Below are 20,559 nucleotides of genomic sequence, written 5' to 3'. Positions count from 1 at the left end.
CAAATACAAGCGTCCTCATTACATATTTCCCTAACTCCATTGCAAATGGTGCTTCTAACTGCAGATAGCTGCTGTGCTTCTTCTTAACTCAGTGTTCATCTGCCTCTTCTTCCAAAATGTTGCTATGCAAATTTCCCAAAATGAAGAGTGTGCCAGAGTGTAAGTGTTAAATCTGAAAACTAACAATCTCCGTGCTTTTCTTGCTGTTCCTGTTGGCAGGTTAGAAGGAGAATGGCAAAAGCTGACCATGCTGTCAGAGAACATGATACAACATCATAATCCTTAGCACAGAATTGCAGCCAGAACAGCAAATTCCTTCTTGTCTTACAGTATCAAGCATTGGTCCTTTTACTAACAACCGCATACTCAACAAACACGCTGAATCTGGCATAAACGTGCAAGTTACTGAAATACCACTTTTGAGCAAACATTCTGAAAATTTGATAAAATTTTACATTTCCCCTTCTTCCCCCACCAGAAAAGCAGCGATTGCTGGGTTTCGGTAGCTTTAGATCAGAACAACTGCTATTTCCTAACTGTACCCTGAACAACACTTATGCCATGAACAGACTCACAAAACCACTCCCTACTGCCAGAGAGAGAACGGAAAACACTCAGGATTCATCAGGGAACGGGGAGAGATCTGAAGGTGCAAATGCCTCCTCCATTAAAACAGAAATCTTCAATATCTACAATCATGCATAAGATTCCTTCTCTTACATAGAGTATTCCCAACTTTTGTTACTGTTTTACACAGGTCTTTATCCTATGTTGTAATACCTAGGTGTCCCTGCCATTCTCTTTTGTGGAATTTAACTTCATTTTCTACAGAATTGAGCCCCAGGTTTCTTCCCTATTTGTCTCAACACACTTATTCTTCTTAACAGTGTGCCTTTTTAGGCCTGTCTAAGTATATATTGATAATATAACACATTTGCCTTGTTCAAAATTTCAGAATTCTCTGACATTTATACCTCGGTTACATTCACCTCGTAGCTGGTGGCTAAAACTAAAATCCATTGGTCGTCTCTATCTCCAGCAAGCACTAACTCAATGATGGTATAGAAAAAATGAAACTTTTTCTTAATCTTTACCTAATGTCCACTTTTCTTTGAATGCTAAAACCCCCCAATATTTTAATCAATTGTCTTGGGTCTCAGCCAGTGTTTAAAAGTCTGATTGATTACCTCATTTGGTCTAAGCTCTAATTGTTAGACACACCAGTGCCTCAGGGTCTGTAAAATATACTTGCAAGCTGCACATTTGCAGTAGGTTCTTACCTACTATCATACAGCTTATTATCAGACAGATCAAATTTCACTGAAATGAACAGAAACCTTTAATCTAGATTTTCCCTCTCAAACCTGCAAGTGGCTAAGTGCCCTCAGTCTTTGCAATCACAGCTGAGAATTCAGCGTGCTCCCTGTGAATTTAAGCTGACAAGGAACTGAAGAGAAGTGCAGGCATACAATGAAGCTTGAAGTGGTAGAAAATTGAAATAAAAAATAGAAATGAAAATGGCAGGGGTCCCACATATAGCTTCAGGAAAATGTTCCTATCTAGACAAGGTAATGGCCAGTCATAAGAAAACAACCTATTATAAAATGTGATGGGAAATTAACTTAGACACTGCTGGATGAGTTCAAAACTACATATAGAAGGTATGCTAATAATGACCCTAATTACAAAAAGTAAACTGTTAAAAATAATTTCAAATTTAAATATAATGAAAAGAGTAATTTAACACTCAAGCAGAAACCTATCACCTTGACACTAATGCAGCATAGGCAAGAAGGAACACAGTTTATTTTTAATGACAAATGCAAGATTTTGAACGTACACATTAAAAAAAAAAATCAGTGTCATTTTCTTAAGTTTGACCAGCTAAAAAGTAGATGTCTTTTACAGAAAAAGTGAGTAAGTGTCTTTTTCTGACCAATATTTCAAGGATGATTTGAATTCCATAACATCAGTAACTCATTCTGCAAGTTAGGCAGTGAAGATCTGGCCTCAGGACACCTGCATGTGGAAATCCATTACTTACACAAAATAGAAAAACTGCTACCAGAAAAAGCATGCAAGAAAACCACACTGTATACAGCTGATCCTCTGAGAAGGAGACAAAGGACAACGATGTGCCAAGAGAGACTGCCTGCAAATGCATCCTCTCTCAGGAATGAAATTCACCCTGTTCTGAGGTGTTGGGTAGCAACAAAACCTCCCTACTTGTTCTGAACAGCGCAGCAAAAGAACTAAGAAGATGAATGCTGGTTTGCCCTAGTTTTGTACCAGCCTTTTATCTTATGAATGAAGCTATCTCCCAGCTTGAAGAACAATGGAAGAATAATGGAAAAGGCGAAGGTGCGGAAGAGAGAAAAAAAAGGTAATTTGTTCCCACTAGGGGCAAATACAGTCATGGACTGGGAACATTGGATCAGATGTAACCAGCAGAAAGAAAAATCATGGAAAATGACAAAATGGATGCGGTGGTCTTCAAAACAATACTGGGTTTGTTATTTTCTCTGTTCTTGGGAGGACAGATGTCTTGATATATTTATGCTCGTTTGTGACCTGGAAGATTAAGATTCATTTTCTGTGTGCTACTCGGACTGCTTGCTTAATTCTTGGTAAGCCAGTTAGAGCTAGGCTTACAGGTACTCAAATATTGCAAGAAACAGATATACCTAGAAGCTTTACGGGATTCTTTTTTTTTTTTTTTTTAAGAGTATTAGTCCATTTGGTTTAACAATTTCAAAAGGAATTGAACAAAAATGCTTAGGTGCTTTTAAAATTCCACTTTACACTTTTGATTAAATCCTTTAGAAGTGTCTCAAAAACACCTTTGCTAAATGAAGACATAAGACCTTCTCATGTCAATGATCCACTGTGAGGACAGATCCTTTACTACAGTAACAGCCCTTAACAAGAGATTTATAAAACAAGTAGGCAGACTAGTTCAACAGAGAGTTCAGCAAAGGGAAGGCTGAATGCTTCTCTTGCTAAGAGCAATTTCTAAAAATTGCAGAGGTCAAAATGCCCACCTGGTGCCAGGAGGGTATTCATTGGCATGGTCTATTGAGGGGATTGTACAATTATTTGGTTTAAGAATGATCTATGGACATATTTCCTTTTATTCTGGAAATATTAGTCTGCTGCAGCAGTATTTTCCAGTTTCTAACAATAACTCCCATTCTGCTCACAAACACCATTTTGTCAAGTTTACAGCCCCAATCTACCACAGTATTTCAGCTGGGTCGCAAAGATCCCAAGCTGGGAACTGCCACTTCCACAGCCTTCCAGCTTGGCATAGATGTTCAGTGTCAGCTGTAAGAGCAAAAGTCAATACAGTCCATCCTAGCTAGGGATCTAGTACAAGGGTCTATAAAAATCCAAATTATTGCATGCTCATATAAAGGTCAGCTTTTTCGTTTTTTTACAACACTGTTCCATGATTTCAACCAAGCTATTACAATTCATAGAAGCTGAAGATCGTCTGGTTCCTGGTTTTTAAAATAAAGAGCTGACACACCTTCTGAAACATCTTTCAGCAAAACTTAATCATCATTTTCGCAAAAGAATGACAAATAATGTAGAACCATCTTAACTACGGCACTTGCATTGGAAGAAAAAATTGGCCATAAAATAATAATTTGACCCAATTTTAAGAAGTTTATACAAATGCATTATGCTGTGCACTAAACTTAAATACATAATTTAGATTACTTTGGGTAAGAGTGACTCGGTAAGCATCAGATCATTCAGAAAGTAGCATGAAGTGAATATGATGGTCTTGCAGTATGTCTGGTTACTGCAGTAAACACCAGTTCTCACATCTTACTTAGTGTGAACAGGCTTACAAATAATACCAAACCGTGATTTATAGGAGTTTTTCACAATGGGGTATTTCGTTACTATCCCAGGTAAATATGCCCAAGTTGGCCTGTCCCTTCTGAATAATTGCATTACTGCTGTAACCACATTAACTTTTCCTCACCTCTAGGTACCTTCCATAGAGGTCAATCATCACCACCAGTCCTATCCTGAGGACAGCTCTTTCGACACTGCATCTCTGTGGATGATCTGTACAGATCCTGCCTCACCACTACCATCCTTCAAAAGAGCCCTTCAGGCTGACCTCTCTTTTTTCCATGTGATCAACAGTTGTTTTTTGTTTGAAAAGTCTGACAGTCTGGACATACACCCAAAGTCAGTCATATCCCATCTGCACTATTTGCACACCTCTGAGCACTTGTGTCTGCTCCAAGATCTTTGCAGTCTTTCTGCTACCTGGCTGCTTCACCCCGAACATCTGCTGCAGACAGCCACACAGTGCCACTGGATAAAATCCAAAATATCTCCTGCTGACTCTTAAGTCAGACTGCCAGGCACAGCAGAAGGCAAAATCTTTAGCATCTATCTCTCCTTAGGCCTTGCTAACATCTTAGTTTCATGAAGTAAAATTGCCTCTATATTACTATTTCTCTGAAACGCTCCGAGTGTCCCAGTGGACAAAAAAACAGTGGACTGTTTTTTCTTGTCCAACATGTCCTTTCTCTTCTGCACTGGAAATGATCAGTGCTAGCATATAGACTAGACATTTGACAAATTAATTTCCTAAGTACTTTTCCAGCATCTGATTGCTGGTTTGGTTAACATCTGGTGTGAAATCAGATGGAAGAGCTACAAGTGACTGAGAAGTATGGATGACGTACAGAAATACTGTATGTACCCCCTAGAAGCCTTCATCTTCTTGTCTCAAAAATCTTTATACCTTTCTCTAAGCGATAGAATGTGAAATAGTTGTACAAAAATTCAAATGTTTGAAAACCACACAAAATATAGAGGAAGAAGGTATATTAGGAACTGCACAAACTACTGGCACCAAACTTTATTCTGATCTCTCTCAATATTACTGTCATTCTGTGTATGTACGTGCAATTTGAAGAACAGTGAGAATTGATTTTTGGTTAGATATGTTGTAACCTACACTATCCACTTTCCCAGTAGTCCACACTTCCTTGCAATGAGCCTTGTTTGTATAAATGCTCCTGCATAGTGGCAAAAACTGTGATGGGTCACCTTCAGGCAGCAACTGCAAATGAAGCATAACTGTTTTCATGGCAATATTCTGCAGGAGTCTTGGACTCCAATTCTTGTAACTCTTTACACCAGCTAACGTGTTTGGCCAATCTATTATCCTGATAAGTTGAGAGGAAAAGTAATGCATTCTCTTCTGTTTAAGGTTCCAAATAAATTACTGTGACATACTCTGCAAAAAATGAACGAGAGACTACACAAGTGCCAGTGATTTCAAATTACTTTTAGGGCTAAAACGATCAGTGCTGAACTCCACAGGTTTCTGAGATTGGACAGAGCATGCACTCCGCTGTAACAGATGATTTAGAGCGTTAAATGTATTGCTGACTGCCATCCAAAGTCACTTCTTGCCCTTCAAAGTGCCACTACCTTAAAAAAAATCAATACAAAATTAATTATAGGAGGGAACTTGTGTGGACTGTCTCCAGTGAACTCTGCTTCTTTCACACATAAGTATTTATTGAGCCATTATAGGTGAAAGATTAGGTCCTGAGCATATGATGCTAGACAATACTCACAGCAACTGCCTCCAGGATTTGTTTAACAGCATCAGCAGCATCTCGTTCACTGTAGTAACCCTTTTCCACAATCCTACAGAAAAAGCAACAGAGAAATTGTGTTCAGGATTATGTATTAAAGTAAAAGCTTCTTTTGAAAAATGAGCTAGAAAACAATCAAATTTAAATATGACCAGGACTTTGGAGTGCCCCCTAAAGAATAGAAAACAACCCTTTTGCAATTTAGGTTACCTTTGATTCCCAGTTAAATGAAAAACTGGAGATAAAGTATCAACTAGGTAAGAAGCTCATAATATATACACAGTCAGTCGAAAGGTTTTGGAATTTTCTAAAATTCAGGGAATCTGAACTACTCCCAGATAAAACTAGGTATCCTTTAGGAACTGCTTTTTCGCTCTTATATTTAACTTAAGCTTCCCCCCCTCTTATTTATTTATTTAGTTATTAAACAAAAGCACAGTGTTATGCACACACAGATCTGAATTATTCAAGAAAAAGGGTTGGTGTAAACATTTACTAGCTTCAAATTATCCCTCGAGCATAATGGGCTGAACAATTGTCTTTTTTTCCCTGATCAGTAGAAAACTGGGGGCTCTGTAATAAAAAAACCCACGGTTTCATTAAAACTAAACCTACATTTTTTTCTTTTCTTCTTAACATAAATAACCAGCATGCTTTGTTTATTTTGTATAGATGACATGTAATAGCTTGATTTTGTAAATGTGCTGACCATGTGCAGCTTATGGTGAGTTCAGCAACATTTATGAGTTCTGAAGATCCTGAAAATCGGGTTTTCTTTCTCCCTTTGCTTTTACATCAGTTCAATCTTGTAAAAACAAACAAAACCCAAACTTTCTTCTTTAATAATGTTATCTCCCTGGAAACTTACCATGATAAAAACATTAAGAAAGAAAATACTTTTCTGTGTTAAGGTAATGTTCTGAAGTGGTGTATTTCAACGTTGTATGCTATCCTGCATAGAAATGGCAGCAAGGGTTAATGCAGATTTCTGGGTTGGCCTCCCAAAGCCCAGCTGTGCTACTGCAACACTTTTAGAAGAACACCAGCAGTGGCACAGGGTTTGGGGGCTCTCTCAGGATTTGCATCGCATGTTCTCCAAGAACTGCCATTACAGAATGAAACATTACATAAATGCACAGTTCAGTTAAACAGAGTCAGCAGAAGATACAGATTTCCACAATGACATATAAGAAAGTATTAAAAGAAGGATCTATCATTAATACGTACTAATGCCCCATTTAAGAAACCCAACAGTCTTTTTACTGTTGTATCTAACTACATATGGTGTTTGTGAACGACAAGAATTATTACCTCAAAGGTCAGATCTTTGACCTGAAGTTTTGATTTTTTACCATATTAATTTTTCAAAGCCCAAGAAAACACAGACAGATGTTGTCTAGAAACAGAACCTGTGGTGCCTATCATACATTTTATAAAATGGTCTCCTGCAAGCACACAAGCCAGTTTTACAAACAATGCTCTAAAATCCCCATGAAGCAGGAGAGCAAGAAACCTATAACGTCTGAAGTCAAAAGTCACTGGAAAGACCTTCTGCCTCAGGGTCCAGAAACAGACTCTGCTTGTGGCAAGAAGGGTATACTCCTTTCTCCCCACTTCCCCTGTTTTCCAGCATCTTTTTATCACTTCTCTTCGAAATACCAGACTCATATTGAGCTACCTTCAACGCAACACCTTACAGCTTTACAAAAGCTGACAGGAAAGGTGTTGACTAATGTACATATGAAAAGTATTAGTACGTACTCATTAGAAGATTAAGTGTAATAAGAAATGATACAAAGATGATAATCTACCAGAGACAGATGTAACAAGCATGGCACTGCAGAAAATAGTCTATACAGGGATATTCCTAACCAGCTGCAATTACTTTACCTTAACACTCATTGTGTTCACAGACAACTAAGTCTATTCATGTGGCACTGGTAACAGCAAGCAATCCCTCTCAAGCAGGAGTTCTATTTCACCATGATTTCTTGGCTGCATAATTACTTGGCCTTATTTCTAGAAGTCTTTTTTTCTGGCAGCACTTCAGCTACCATCCCATATGCACTGCTTCACCTCCTTTGCTTTTTTGTATCTTTAGCCTTTACCCTGCTTTGGTCATCTGTTTAAACCATCAGGGAGAGCTTTACTTGAACTTAACACCACAAGGGTAAAACAAGGTAAAGTTTACTCAATGAGACTATGTTAGGCTTTTAGCCTCAAGTTTAGGAAAGAGGTTACGAAAAATCATAAATTACACAATAAAAGGCTACATTATGCTTGAAAGTAAGATTCCTCCTTAGCTATTTCAGGCTGAATTATCCTCCTCTGGTAGATTACATGGCGAGACCTGAGCCCCAGTGACCCTCTTGCATGGGCCTTTGTTCCCCCAAATATACTGGTTTGGCTTCCTCCTCATTTTTAATTTAAATAAAGTATTTAGTGTCAGCCAGCAAGTTCCTGCCTTTAGCATCCATAAGCATTTCTGAGAACACAGACCTCACCCCCATCCCACCTTCCCCCTTCCCTGCTGGTATTTTGGGTGCTAACTTGCTCCTGCCACCATGGCACAAGAAGCATGCTAAAACACCGTCCTTGTTTTACAGGATTCCATGTATTAAAGACATTCATATAATCATTCTGTTAAGCTTACAATCCTTACTAGGGCGCAGGAGATAGTAACAAAATTTCAAATTTGGTCACAAGGTAGTAAAACAAAAAAGACTGCTGTGCTAGTTTGACCCTCTGTTTTCAAACTGCCATAGACTTTGGAATATATTCCTCAACACACCGCAGCAAAAAAACAGGCATCTCAGGGCTGCTGCTGGGGAAGTGCTGCACATGGGCTGAGCTGCCAGCATCGCTCAGGCATACGTCCCCTGGCAACGGGCCACCCTGCCCATGCCTTGAGTCCAACAGCTGCAGGATGACCTTGTGCACCTGACCTCAGAAATGCACGAGGCAGGAGGCAGAAGGTTTTAAGGTTTCAACAGGAGTTGAAATTCTCTGATTTTCCAACATATGTGACTAAGATCAGAGAAATATGCAGCAATACAGTTACAATACAATTTACATTTCTCCCTTCATCCAACAAATTTCTAATTTTACAGTATGATAACCCAGTATTTGTTGTATTTCTTTTTCAAACAGATAAACCGGGGGGGGGGGGGGGGGGGAGATATCTCTTAAAGGCAGCCAACTTCTTTGTATTTTCTTCCACTCAACAAAATCAAAGAAAAGACGAGGTTCTTAGCTTCCTGTCAGTGCCCAACCAATGCAGGAAGAAAACCACCAATTGCCTGATCCCTGGAAACAAGAGAGATCAAGGAGATGCTCAAGACTGCCCTCATGATCACAGGATGTAGAAGACCAGCCCACCCTGACTTAGACAACCATATGTTGGTACGGATAGGATACTGCTCTCATCATTTACATTAAACACATAACAGAAGAAGCACGCAGACACTGAAGATGAAGCCATTGTGAATTTACACTTTACAGTAAATAAATGTAATGAAGTGTGGGCCCATATTTCAGGAGAGCAATAAAAACCAACTGTAGAATTATTGTGCAATGCGCATGACTCATCCACTGATGTTACATGTGAATAACATGCACTGCCAAGCCAATTTCAGCTTATGTCACATGCAGTTAACTTTCTAGTTTTTCAGAAGTCTAGAATTCGGACTTACTGAGAATATAAACCTAATTATTAATTAATAATAATCTAGCAAGTTGAAAGCCTAATCTTCTGTAACAGCAATAAATGAAAAAAGACATACTTCTTGCGAAAGATGAAAATTTATTCCTAAGGGCATTCTGCTTTAAAACTAAAACCTGGATATTAGGCAGTAAGGAAGAGTACTGAAAGAAGATTATCCTGTAGTTTAGGTCCTGTAATGATGCTGGGGGATCATTTGCATATCTATTTTTTGCATCCTCCCTGAGATAGTTTACATAAGACAAATGGTAGGTGTGCCAGCTTGCTTTATTATAACAACACTCCTACCTGAGATCAAGGAAGGATTTTTCAATTTCAGCCTGCAGACCAACAATGACTCATCGCCCTTTTTTCCATAACAGGAAGGAAACCTGCAGAAATGTCTTATTTTGTTATTATGGAAGCAAAAACAATTATTTATACCTAGTTTACAGAATGATCTTTAATAAAAGCATGGATGAATAAAGATTAAACCTTCATTGAAAGGACAGAAAGACAGGAACAGTAACAATAAGGAACTAATTAAATACTCTCTTTGATATGCAAATGAAAGAGCCAGGTAGGCCAAAAGAGTGCTGGAGAGAAAAACTGGGAGGAAGACAGCAGGGAATCCAGAAGAAGAGATACAGAAATGCTTAAAGTCAAAGAGAAAAAAAAGCTTGGAAAAACACTGAATTTGGTGTCCCAAACTTCCAGGAAATTCAAGACAGCGCTTCAAATCAAAGACGACATTCTAGAGCAAGCAAAAATGCAATGTTGATGAAATAAATGGTTTGTATTCTAATCACATTTGTCTAGAATCACTTTTTCATGCTTACATGTACACATTTATTGAAATATGCTGATTCAGTTGTTTACACTTGTACATGGCCAGACACACATCTAACAGAGTACATACTGATGGACACCAAGGTCTCCTAAAACACCACCTGATTTAATCTTGTCTTTCCAAGCACGTGTGAACATATTTGAGACAAATCTGTCTCCTTCTACAAAGAGCAGCAGGGAAATATTTCCCAAAGGCTCCTTCTCACTCCTCCTTCCCACTACAGCTGGTGATGGAGATGCCCCTTGGGAACAGCCCCGCTCCCCGTGGTGCTGAGGCGCACTCCTGCCTGCCTGCAGGGTCCAGTCACCCAGCAGAGCCCACGCCACTGCGCCCCCCGACCCAGAGCCCATGGCCGCCCCACCATAGCAGTGATAACACCCTCTCAGCTGCTGCTGAAGCTCGGAGGTGGAAAAGCCTTGTGCTGTCAGGTAACAGAGCTATAAAAAATTTAGTACTGAGCAAAACCACCCTTAGCGTCACACCGCCCAGCAAGCCTGTGGAAATGTATTTCTTGTGATCCATGCTGTCTTATACACAGCAGGTAGTTGAAATCTGGCAGCTTCCACATGATCATCAAGCACATGTATTCATTCAAGTGTTTAATAATTCGCAGTAATGCTTGCCAGCTTCCATCCAGCCTTTCTAGCATTTCTGTTCCTTCTGAGTACTGCAAGTTTTCTGGCAATATAAATCCTTTAGTTTTGCAGATGGTTTTCAGTGTAGCCTCTGGACATCCACTGTTCCACTCTACCACAGAAGTGCAACGTTCCCTATGTTGCTTATAATGTTTCCATTATGCACACCTTCATCAGAGTCTACATCAGCAGAAGCATAAATTCTTACCAGCGTTCACCATAATTCTGCAGCCAGCAGTATAATTTGGAAAGACCATACATTGGATTTTACTCCTTTTGCGACATTCTTCTAAGGACTTGGTACTCTGCTTTAATTCACCACATCTGTATGAAGTCTCTGAAAGCAATGGGATATCACAGTAAAGAGAGCGAGGTAGTGGCCACACTTGCTCTGCAGAAACTTTATTACTGGTAGGAAAAAAATAAAAGGAAGAGTGCAGTCCTGCTAAACTAAACACACTTGATCTGAAAATCAATGAGGAAAGAGATGGGGAATCCCGACATGTCATTTTAGAATCAATTTTCAGAGCAGTATTAAAATTATATTGTTATACAATTTTATGGTTGACTGGGGATTAATGACAAGCATGTTAGGTAACAAGTGGAAACAATCAATCTCCTTCTTGTTTGAAATGTTCACAAAAAAGTGAACATTTCATCACAGAAGGAAAGGACTCGGCTTCGGGTTTGATTTTTCAATGAGTAATGAAACAGAGGGCCAGATCTTTCCAAATCCAGCAAGAGAAACAGCTGTTTGCACAGCTGCAGTGGTAAAAAAAGAATCAAAAATACCCAGCAACCTGCTTTGAACAAGCAGAGGACTCATCCAATGCCAGATGATGCTAGTCTGGAACAGTCACCGATGGCACACACCTCTTCATGCAAGACTGCCAATACCTTGAATTCTCTGTCAGCACCGGCCGCTGCACCGGCAGTGAGACCTCTCGGCTAAGGGTGAGGAAGGGCTGTATGTCCTTCCCAGGCAGCACAGCCCGCAGACCCGCTCCAGGCCTTGCACTGTAACTACTCCTGAAACTTGTAATTGAGAGCACCAGTGGGTGGAAGAAACAACACGACAGAGGAACCAAATGGTACAAGAAATGAGTACTTTACCAGCTCCCTGACCCTGAAACCAAAGCCTCTTTCTCTTTTGTTTTTCTTGGGTATGGGAATCCAGTGCAACGACTATTCCTGCAATTTTAAACGCAAGCTGTTCTCGTGACTCCTTGTGATCAAGAAAATTTGAAATCTTACCCACTTTAACAAACTTACTTTTTCCTCCCCCACACTCTAAATTGACTAGTACTCCTATTCTTAGCTTTACTTCCCTGCTTCCCTCCTACACAGGCCACCCTACCCATCCTCCAGCCTTGCCTGAAATCTGAGCAGGTAAAGTCTGTTTCTTGCTTCCCTTACCTCAGATTGGTAAGTGCACTTAGTTTTAAGCTAATCAATCTAAACAGTTACTCTGAAATTTGCAATATTTAGCCATCATTTAATATTGCTACTACAAATACTATTTCTCCACACTGTGGAGTTGGTTGCATTACAGTATTAGGTGAATCTAGAAACATATAATGTAGCTTGCAAAAGGCCTGCTGAATCAATTTAGCCATCCAAAACAGTAAATATTTTTATTACTTTATCAGTTCCCAACATTATTTCTCTTTCTTTTTTCATGCTATGTCTGTATTTGCATTTTAGATCATTCTTTATAAATATCGCAATATCAGAAAAAGCCGTCACTGTTTTTAGGGTCATTTTCATTCTGTTTTTGTCCAAAACTCTTGTACCACATCTTACCTGTGGGCTGTGTCCTGTTACAGTCTCAGGCAAGACACTGGCCTATATAAATACAAGATCTGTTCCAATGCCAGTATATGCTAACAATTTTTTTAAATATTTGTTTCTATATAATAAATGTTAATTTATCTAAAATTCTTTGGTTGCCATGGGGATTTTTTCTGTACATATTCACTTAATTCTTATGTAAATTGTTATATTTCATTAAAATGAAATTCAAAGATTTCTACAAGGTAAAGTGAGACTGAAAATTGGCGGAAATGGGAAAAGAAAATGACATCACTCTATTCAACAGCAAAAATGTTTCCACAAGGAACACTTTCTCAATGAGTGATTCACAGATCTGTTGGCTCATACCTGTATCGAGGTGATTCCACTTCCTTGTTGCTTTGATGCACTTGTTTAGTTAAAAAGTAAGGTTTCTCTATAAATATTTATGTATTTTCCATACTACAGCATTGAAGAGTAATATATATAAAAAAAGGAGCTCTGATTCAGCTTGCTGATTCTCCCTTATTTTACAACGATTTTCACAATTCAGTGCAGACCAGTTATTACTGTTGCTAGTGACTCAAACTGCCTGCCCATGATCTGAAGAAGGAAAATGGGAAATACAGAACTGGGTTTGGATTTGACTCCAAGTCAAACAAACTAGACATTTTTCTTCAATACCTAGTTTAGAAATGAGATGCACCATTGCAGTCATTGAGGAAAACTATTTTCCCTCCATTGTTATTAAGTAAAAGGCAGTTTCTGATAAATGTGGCATGCAGGAGAATTTAGAGAAAGACTGCATATTTCTTATATCTCATACTAGGGTTTGTTTTCCCCTCTTTAACTTTCTTTCTACTTCTTACTCAGCATTTCTATATAGCACCCACAGAACTAGAAAAATCTTGCAGGAAAATCAGGAATTATACATTAAAACCCTGGGTAAGACTAAATAAATGGCCACACCTTCAAAAGTAGCAATCACCCAGGTGTCTGCAGTGAAATTAGTAAGTGCCCATCGTTTTCAAAAAGACATGTTCATCTTTCAGGAGCTTAATTTCAGTAGACATTTTTAAAAATAACAGTCTTTGTTTCCAGAGGTTGTGGAACCACAGTGCTCATAAACTAGCAGCTCAAACTTCTCTCTCAAACAAAAGCTTCTGTGTTACCGGCTGTGTGAGGCAACGTGACAAACTGAATTATTTCAGAATTTCACAGCTCCTGTCTGGTGAGCAACAGGGAAGGGGGCAAAGGTTGCAAAGGAGGCAGTGCCCTGGGGAGGGGGAAAGAGCAGCACTGAAAGCACTGATGAAGCCGCCCTGCCAAGAATCAGTGAGGCTTCCGTTGGACTTCTTCATCTAGCTAAGGGCATCTCGTTATAAGAAAGATGTGGGAATGTGGAGGAAGTTCAACGGACAGTAATTGAGACATAGAAAACACGACTGGTGACGAAGGGTTGCAGGGACTGTGAATACGTAGTCTTCTGCAGTCCTCCACTGTGTGAGAGTTTGCTGTAAAGAAGGAAGTAATCACCTTCTCTCTACCTGCTGGGGACAAGGCAAACAGATTCTGGCCAAATCTGCAGAAAGAAAGATTTTCCTGATATTGAAGCTGAATCTAATTACCAGGCTGGAGAGCAACTGGAATAGCCTACATAAGATCACAGAGGTGTTTAAGAAACCAAACCCAAAACCCTGGATCCCCAAAGGATGGTTGAAGGATACTCTCTGAGCTCAGGTGAACAACCTGCCCACTCCAGCCCTCCATGCCAAACCAGCACAGCTGTAGCTGCCATGACGTTTTAAATACATTGCCCCGGAGCTCACTCTGGCACTTACATCGCTTACTTCCCAATAAGAGTGAAACAAATAGGCATCAAATTCTGAAACTGGGCACTGCTTGCATAACATACATTGTGCATATATCCCTCTATGTCACAATTTGCATGAGTATTCACATTATCATCATTCAGTTCAGGATTATTTCAGGTTCACCTGTTCCAGTCCTCCTTTGGTGGCCTTGGCACCTCTTGCAGTGCATGGATGTGTGATACATTCCTTACTCCAGCGGTTAAAGTTCAGTGTTGAACTGAGAAGTACATTATCTGAAAAGGATTTGCTTTCCAGGCTTTCATCAAAAAATCAACTTAATTATCATTTAGGACAAGCATTTTGGTGCTCTGAATATTTAGGATAACTGTACTTCTTCCTAAAACATTTTGGCTTCCCTTTATACTCTTGTCATAATGTACATAGAAAAAGCAATGAGAAACAAAATGTACAAAGCACTCACATCCTAAGTGATTTTATAATTTCAGGAAAGGTGTGGAATCAAGGCATAGAAGACACATCCTTAGCTCTTGGGTCAGTCAGAGGCTTCCTTATACATATATGTAGGCTATGGCTATATAGGCTGTAGGTATATATACCTCAACTTGTCACCTGCAGAGAGCTGTTAAAACCTCTCTGCATTTCAAACAAATATGAAAGCTAAATTTGTTAATAATTGAGGAAATCAGCTAAGGCTCGACCACCTTCCTATTTAATTTAACAGGTGTATCTCTCCTAGTTTGTTTGGCATCCAGACCATGTATGTCTACATTACAGCGGTGAGGCTGTGGCAGAAATCCGAGAAGACGTATGTCAGAGATGCTCTAATCACAAGAAGTCTCGGTATTGACAATACCTAACAAATTAAAAAGCTTCACAGGCACTGATGTGTCCTACCTCCAGAAGGCTTGCCCAGTTCCCGGCGTGGGCTAGCAACATACAGGCTGGTCCCAACTAGGACATACCCATGCTAACAATTCCTGCAAAATTATCCTGAGCAATAACAACAAAAGGAAAGAGGACATTTTAAATGAAAATGTTTTAAGTGAAAAAGTGAAGTTAAGAACCAGGCAAGCTTTAATGTCACATCAATTCACATTTAGAGAGTGGCAGGAAGCCAGCCAGCATTTTTAGCAGGGCCTGTTGCGACAGGACAAGGGGGAATGGCTTTAAACTAAAGGGGGGTAGATTTAGACTAGATATAAGGAAGAAATTTTTTATGATGAGGGTGGTGAAGCAAACACTGGTGAAACATCCACCAGAGAGGTGGTGGATGCCCCATCCCTGGACACATTCAAGGTCAGGTTGGATGGGGCTCTGAGCAACCTGATCTAGTTGAAGATGTCCCTGCCCACAGCAGGGGGGTTGGGCTAGATGAACTTTAAAGGTCCCGCCCAACTCCAACCATTCTATGATTCTATGATTCTATTATAATTGCACCATCATCATTGCTTGAGTCGTTTAGTCATTTATGAAGCTGCAAATGTGTTCCCTCTGGCACCTGGTGTTTCACCTAATTCTAAGTGCATACATTGACCACACCATAAGTAGTATCCTAGGCACAAACATTTACAAAAAATCATTTATATCTCTCATCCTGAAGAGAATATTGTAGTCGGTGAATACTGACTTACTCAGAGTAATTCTGCCTAGTGACAGAAAATAAGGCGCTGACCACGAAAAAGTGTAAAGGCATTATTACAACTCTGTACAGGAAGGAAACACCAAATTACATTGGAAAGGCTACAAATGAGCATTAACACACACTTCTTTATTCTTAAATTACTGTTTTTTATCATTACTGCAGCTGAAATCAAGAGACACTAAATGAGCTATTATGACATCAAGGAGCACTTTTACCAGAGCTAATTTGTGTGTTGTCTTCTGATTTCAGAGAATAGGGCATAGATGGTGTAGTCAAGTCAGACCTCTTTTTTTGTTGCCCATCCAGAGTGCGGGGACTGTAACTTGCCCATGTGAAATAAAGAGTCCAAAGGACTGCTCTGACCCCTGTTCAGAAGACAGACTGCCACCACATCATGAGACCAGAGCTCAGAAACAAATAAAAGATGCTACTCTGCCACTAGTTTATAAAAGACCCCCACATTAGTGACTGATTAATTGCTTGACTCTTTCTGATGTCCCTTAGCAATTCTAATTTCCATACGCAGAAACAAGAAGGTGTGCCTGCAGTCTGGGAAGGCTTCAGGAAATTTTGTCCATATGAGGTAATCATTCCCGCATCTCTCAAAAGGGCAAGTTCTTTAGAACAAGTAATTAATATTTTTGTTAATGTACATGCCATAAAAGAAGATAGTATCAGCTTGAATCTATATTTCAGAGGAAATTATAGGAAATCTGAAATGGAAGTGAAACAAGATATTGTCAGCTGTAAGCAGTATTTTTAGACAATGTTTGGTGTACTTAATACTAAGATGAAGGAAGAAGCAGAAGATTTTGTGGTCAAGATGCCAAAGTATAGACAAGGAGAACGTACGGATTGACATTATCATTTGAAGCTGAAAAAAGAAGGAGTGTAACAAAAACTATTCTTAGCAATCTGCAGGTATTCTGACTAAAATGAAGTTGACTTTTTTGCTGAAATTAATATTTGGAAAAGTGATATATTGCTGATTCAGCTGAAAGGCAGTAGATATGAATAAAATCTGAATGGAAAAGACCAACTTCAAAAAAAGTTAGCCCATAAAAGACAGATATCAGACTTCACTGTGCTGCAAGACCTATTACTACCTGTAACAATAAAAAGGTTAATTGTTAGAAGCAAAGCCAGATCAACAAAGTGACCAAGAATCTGATGAAATACATCATGTGATAGAAAAGAAAGTCAAAGTTAACAGTACCAAGAAATCACATTTAAGTAAAGAACGATGAAGGGAGAGAGGGCACAAGGAAGAGGCAAGAGAAAAATATAACTGAGCCAAGCTTTGGAAGAATCATCAGTATTCTGAAAGGGAAGAACTATGAAGAAAATTGAAGAGATAATAATCAAAGGAGTTAACACAAAAAAGTGAGGCCACTCGCTACTTATCTAAATAAATCTTTGAACTGTCTAAGTTTTACTGTTTATTAACAAAAATGTGTTAAAAAAGCAATTAGTTTGACAAACAATTTGCCTATATAAATGAGATTAGTCTATTTTTTTTCCAGGAAAACCGCATCAATTTCTGTGGTGTCAATTCATTCTACATTCCCTTAGAGTCACTGCTTTTAAACTCTTTTTTCATGTTAAATGGAGAAGAGCTGAAATGGAGGGAAGCTTTCTGATTATAAATCTGCCTTTTAAAAGTATCCACATAAGGTTTATTGCTTTATTCTGTATGCACAATATGATGTCATCCAAAAACCTAATAAAACCAAATTTCATTATGTCTTTCCATCACTCAAACTTTTCATGTAAAAGATGCGTCTATGGTCTGAACTATGGCTCTGCAACGCTCTTCATAAGAAGATGAGATGAGAAGGAAGATGCGAGAGAGGGACGAAAATTGACCTTTGCCTGCCACTTTGCTCCCAGTCCTGAAATTTCCTATCCACAAGTGTAATGGAAACATGGTCCTTTAAAGACTGTTCAAATGTTAGACTGATCACTCTGCTGCACATTTGAACAGCTGGGTTTTTGTTTTTGAACTAGCTCCTGCCCTGGTGAGGGCCGGTGTGACGGCAGCCTGCCCTCCGTGTCATGGCAGCATGAGAAACAAAGCCGCGTGCTGTTGGGCACACCGCTGCTTGGACACTCAGAGCCATACCAGAGGGTCGTCCCTCGGGACTCTGTCAAAACACTGCTGGTTTAAATGCACTTTAACCATGCGTGTCTGTTTTAAACATGCAGGAATGAAAGAGGACGGCCAAGCAAATGTCAAAGGCATATGTGCCAGCACTGGGCTGGAGACGCAGCATCTGGAAAGAACCAGAGTATCAGTTAATTTAGACCTACTGCAGTTTTCTCTCTGTCTTGGTCAGTTAGTCCATTGGTCTGTCTTACTTCAAAAGCTCTTTGTCACTGCTCGCTTACTGGGTTGGCAAAAACTGTCATGCAAACTGGCAATAAATATTCTCATTTACACAAACTTCTCCAATTTAATATAGAGTTGTATTTGTTGTGTTTGGGATGGTGGAATATTACATGTCAGGATATGACCTACAATGTGATTTATGAAGTCTGGGAAACAGATTCTTTTTAAAAATACAACCAAAACCAACCTGATTTCAGCTGTATTAACTCAGATGTGTAACTGATACTTTTGTCCGAATTTATCTCCTTTCGGGTAACACTACTGAAAAATTGTCATAATGAAAGCTCATTTTAGCAATAACATGGAGTATTTGACAGAAATATGAAATATGGTGAAGGAATTGAATAATTTTATTACCCAGAACTTTTATGTTAGAGTGGCTTGAAACCAGCAGCACATCAACAATGCTAACAGGATTCCAGAAAACTAATTGGATCTTGGGTATTTATAAAATCATCTGCATGATAAGAGGAATATGTATGTGAAAGAACTTACTTATCTGAAGCTCAAATACTATTCAAAAGAAGAATGGACATCTGGGATGGCAGAAAACTAGAGCGATAAAACAGTTGATATAAAAATTACCGGCATATTACCAGAATTAGCAGTAACAGTAACAGCAATGAAGATGTTTGCAGTAATGAGAGCAGATGTGTTTGTGTAACAGATCAAGTCGTATCATTTGCTGGCAGCTAATTTGAAAGAGGCATAAGAGTAAATCCTCCAGAGTACAAAAGTTGCTTTGCTGCCTGTGTATGGACAGTGGTTTACAAAGTCACATAGCTGTGCACAAAGCACATAAGGACCTCCAAACCCCTGGGGTGGTCCCTGGCCATGCCGGGGTCCTGCTTGTCCACACACTTTCTGTACAGGGTCTTGTCTCGAGGACAACCATAGGGTGGATCTCAAGACAGGGTCACAGCTCTCCCTCCACATCTGACACAACCCCACTGCCCAGCGGAAGATTTTCCAGGGTGGTTTGCTTCCTCTGGGATGGGAGTCATGCAAGCACAGAGGAAAGAGTGCACAAGGCCTCTCTGTAAGTCAGGACATTTCCTTCATGCATGATAAAAAGCTGTATGGATTGAAAGGATTAAGCATGAGAGGAGAAGTCTGCCCTAAGGCAGAAAGCTAAATTTACCCTCACTAAAACTCAGAGGGCAGCCATTGTATAGTGCAATGCAAGTATTAATCCTTCAGCCCAGCTGAAAGAGAGGAAAGGGACAGCTAATGCTTGATTGGAGTGACTAGTGCAAAACATCTTGGCTGCATATTTCTATTAAATTATTTTGGTTTAAGGTTGAAGAGTGAAGTAATACTCCTATTGCTAGCTTAACAGCTGAAAATAGCTTTTATGTTTTTTGTTTTACTGGTTGTTTTTTTTCCAAATCACAGATCAGAGATGAATGTATTGCCAAAGTTTCCCATTCTGTTGTACACGGAGAAAAGGAGGATGCCGAATTCAGACGACCTCCATAGTATTAGAGCTCATTCGCAGCATCACAAGGGGGCACCACAATTCTAGTAAGTGACTACACGGCTTTGCTTCTCGTCAGGCAATGCCAGACAGCTTGTCCTAGCCAAACTACTGAATTAAGCATACAATTTTTGGGAAAGATCAATCTGAGAGCTCAAATCCTATAAACACTGTTGAGTACAGATTACAGAATGTTGAAAATGTCATAATATTAAATCCTGGTTCCATCAAATAATGCAATTCCCCATCCTGGATCCCATGGAGTCTTTTATCGCCAGTCCTTCTACCACACAGATGGTTGCTGCTCAGGAACCAACCATTTCACTGGCATATTTGTGTTTTCCCTTTCCAAACTCTTCTCATCAAAGACTACTGTAGAGTACCCAGCCTTCCTGAAAACCACCCAATCTGAAACCACATGGATATATAAAGGGCTATGTGAAAGGTAAGGCATCTTGTGCAGGGTCCTCTCTAGCTCAGGACTGAGCGCTCGCTGGTTGTTTAACTTGCAGCATGTTTCTCCTGATTGCTTTGGCTGAGTATTGAGAGAGTAAGCACCTTTCTTCTGTCGAACTAAAGATGTTACAGGAAGAGTTGCTTTTGT

The 20,559-nt window shown here is 39.5% G+C and overlaps 1 protein-coding gene across 1 annotated transcript in view; it reads right to left on the bottom strand.

The window, feature by feature from the left end:
- Nucleotides 1-20,559, bottom strand: part of CAMK4 (calcium/calmodulin dependent protein kinase IV) — a 186,203-nt gene that overhangs the window by 63,746 nt on the left and 101,898 nt on the right. The window contains exon 5 of the mRNA XM_076363191.1: nt 5,616-5,688. Within this exon, the coding sequence (XP_076219306.1) occupies nt 5,616-5,688 (73 nt within the window). The remainder of the gene's footprint in view (nt 1-5,615; nt 5,689-20,559) is intronic.

Source organism: Aptenodytes patagonicus, chromosome Z, assembly GCF_965638725.1.
Source record: "Aptenodytes patagonicus chromosome Z, bAptPat1.pri.cur, whole genome shotgun sequence".
NCBI classification, from domain to species: domain Eukaryota; kingdom Metazoa; phylum Chordata; class Aves; order Sphenisciformes; family Spheniscidae; genus Aptenodytes; species Aptenodytes patagonicus.
The sequence above is the reverse complement of the archived record's forward strand: the minus strand, read 5'-3'. Positions and strand labels throughout refer to the sequence as shown.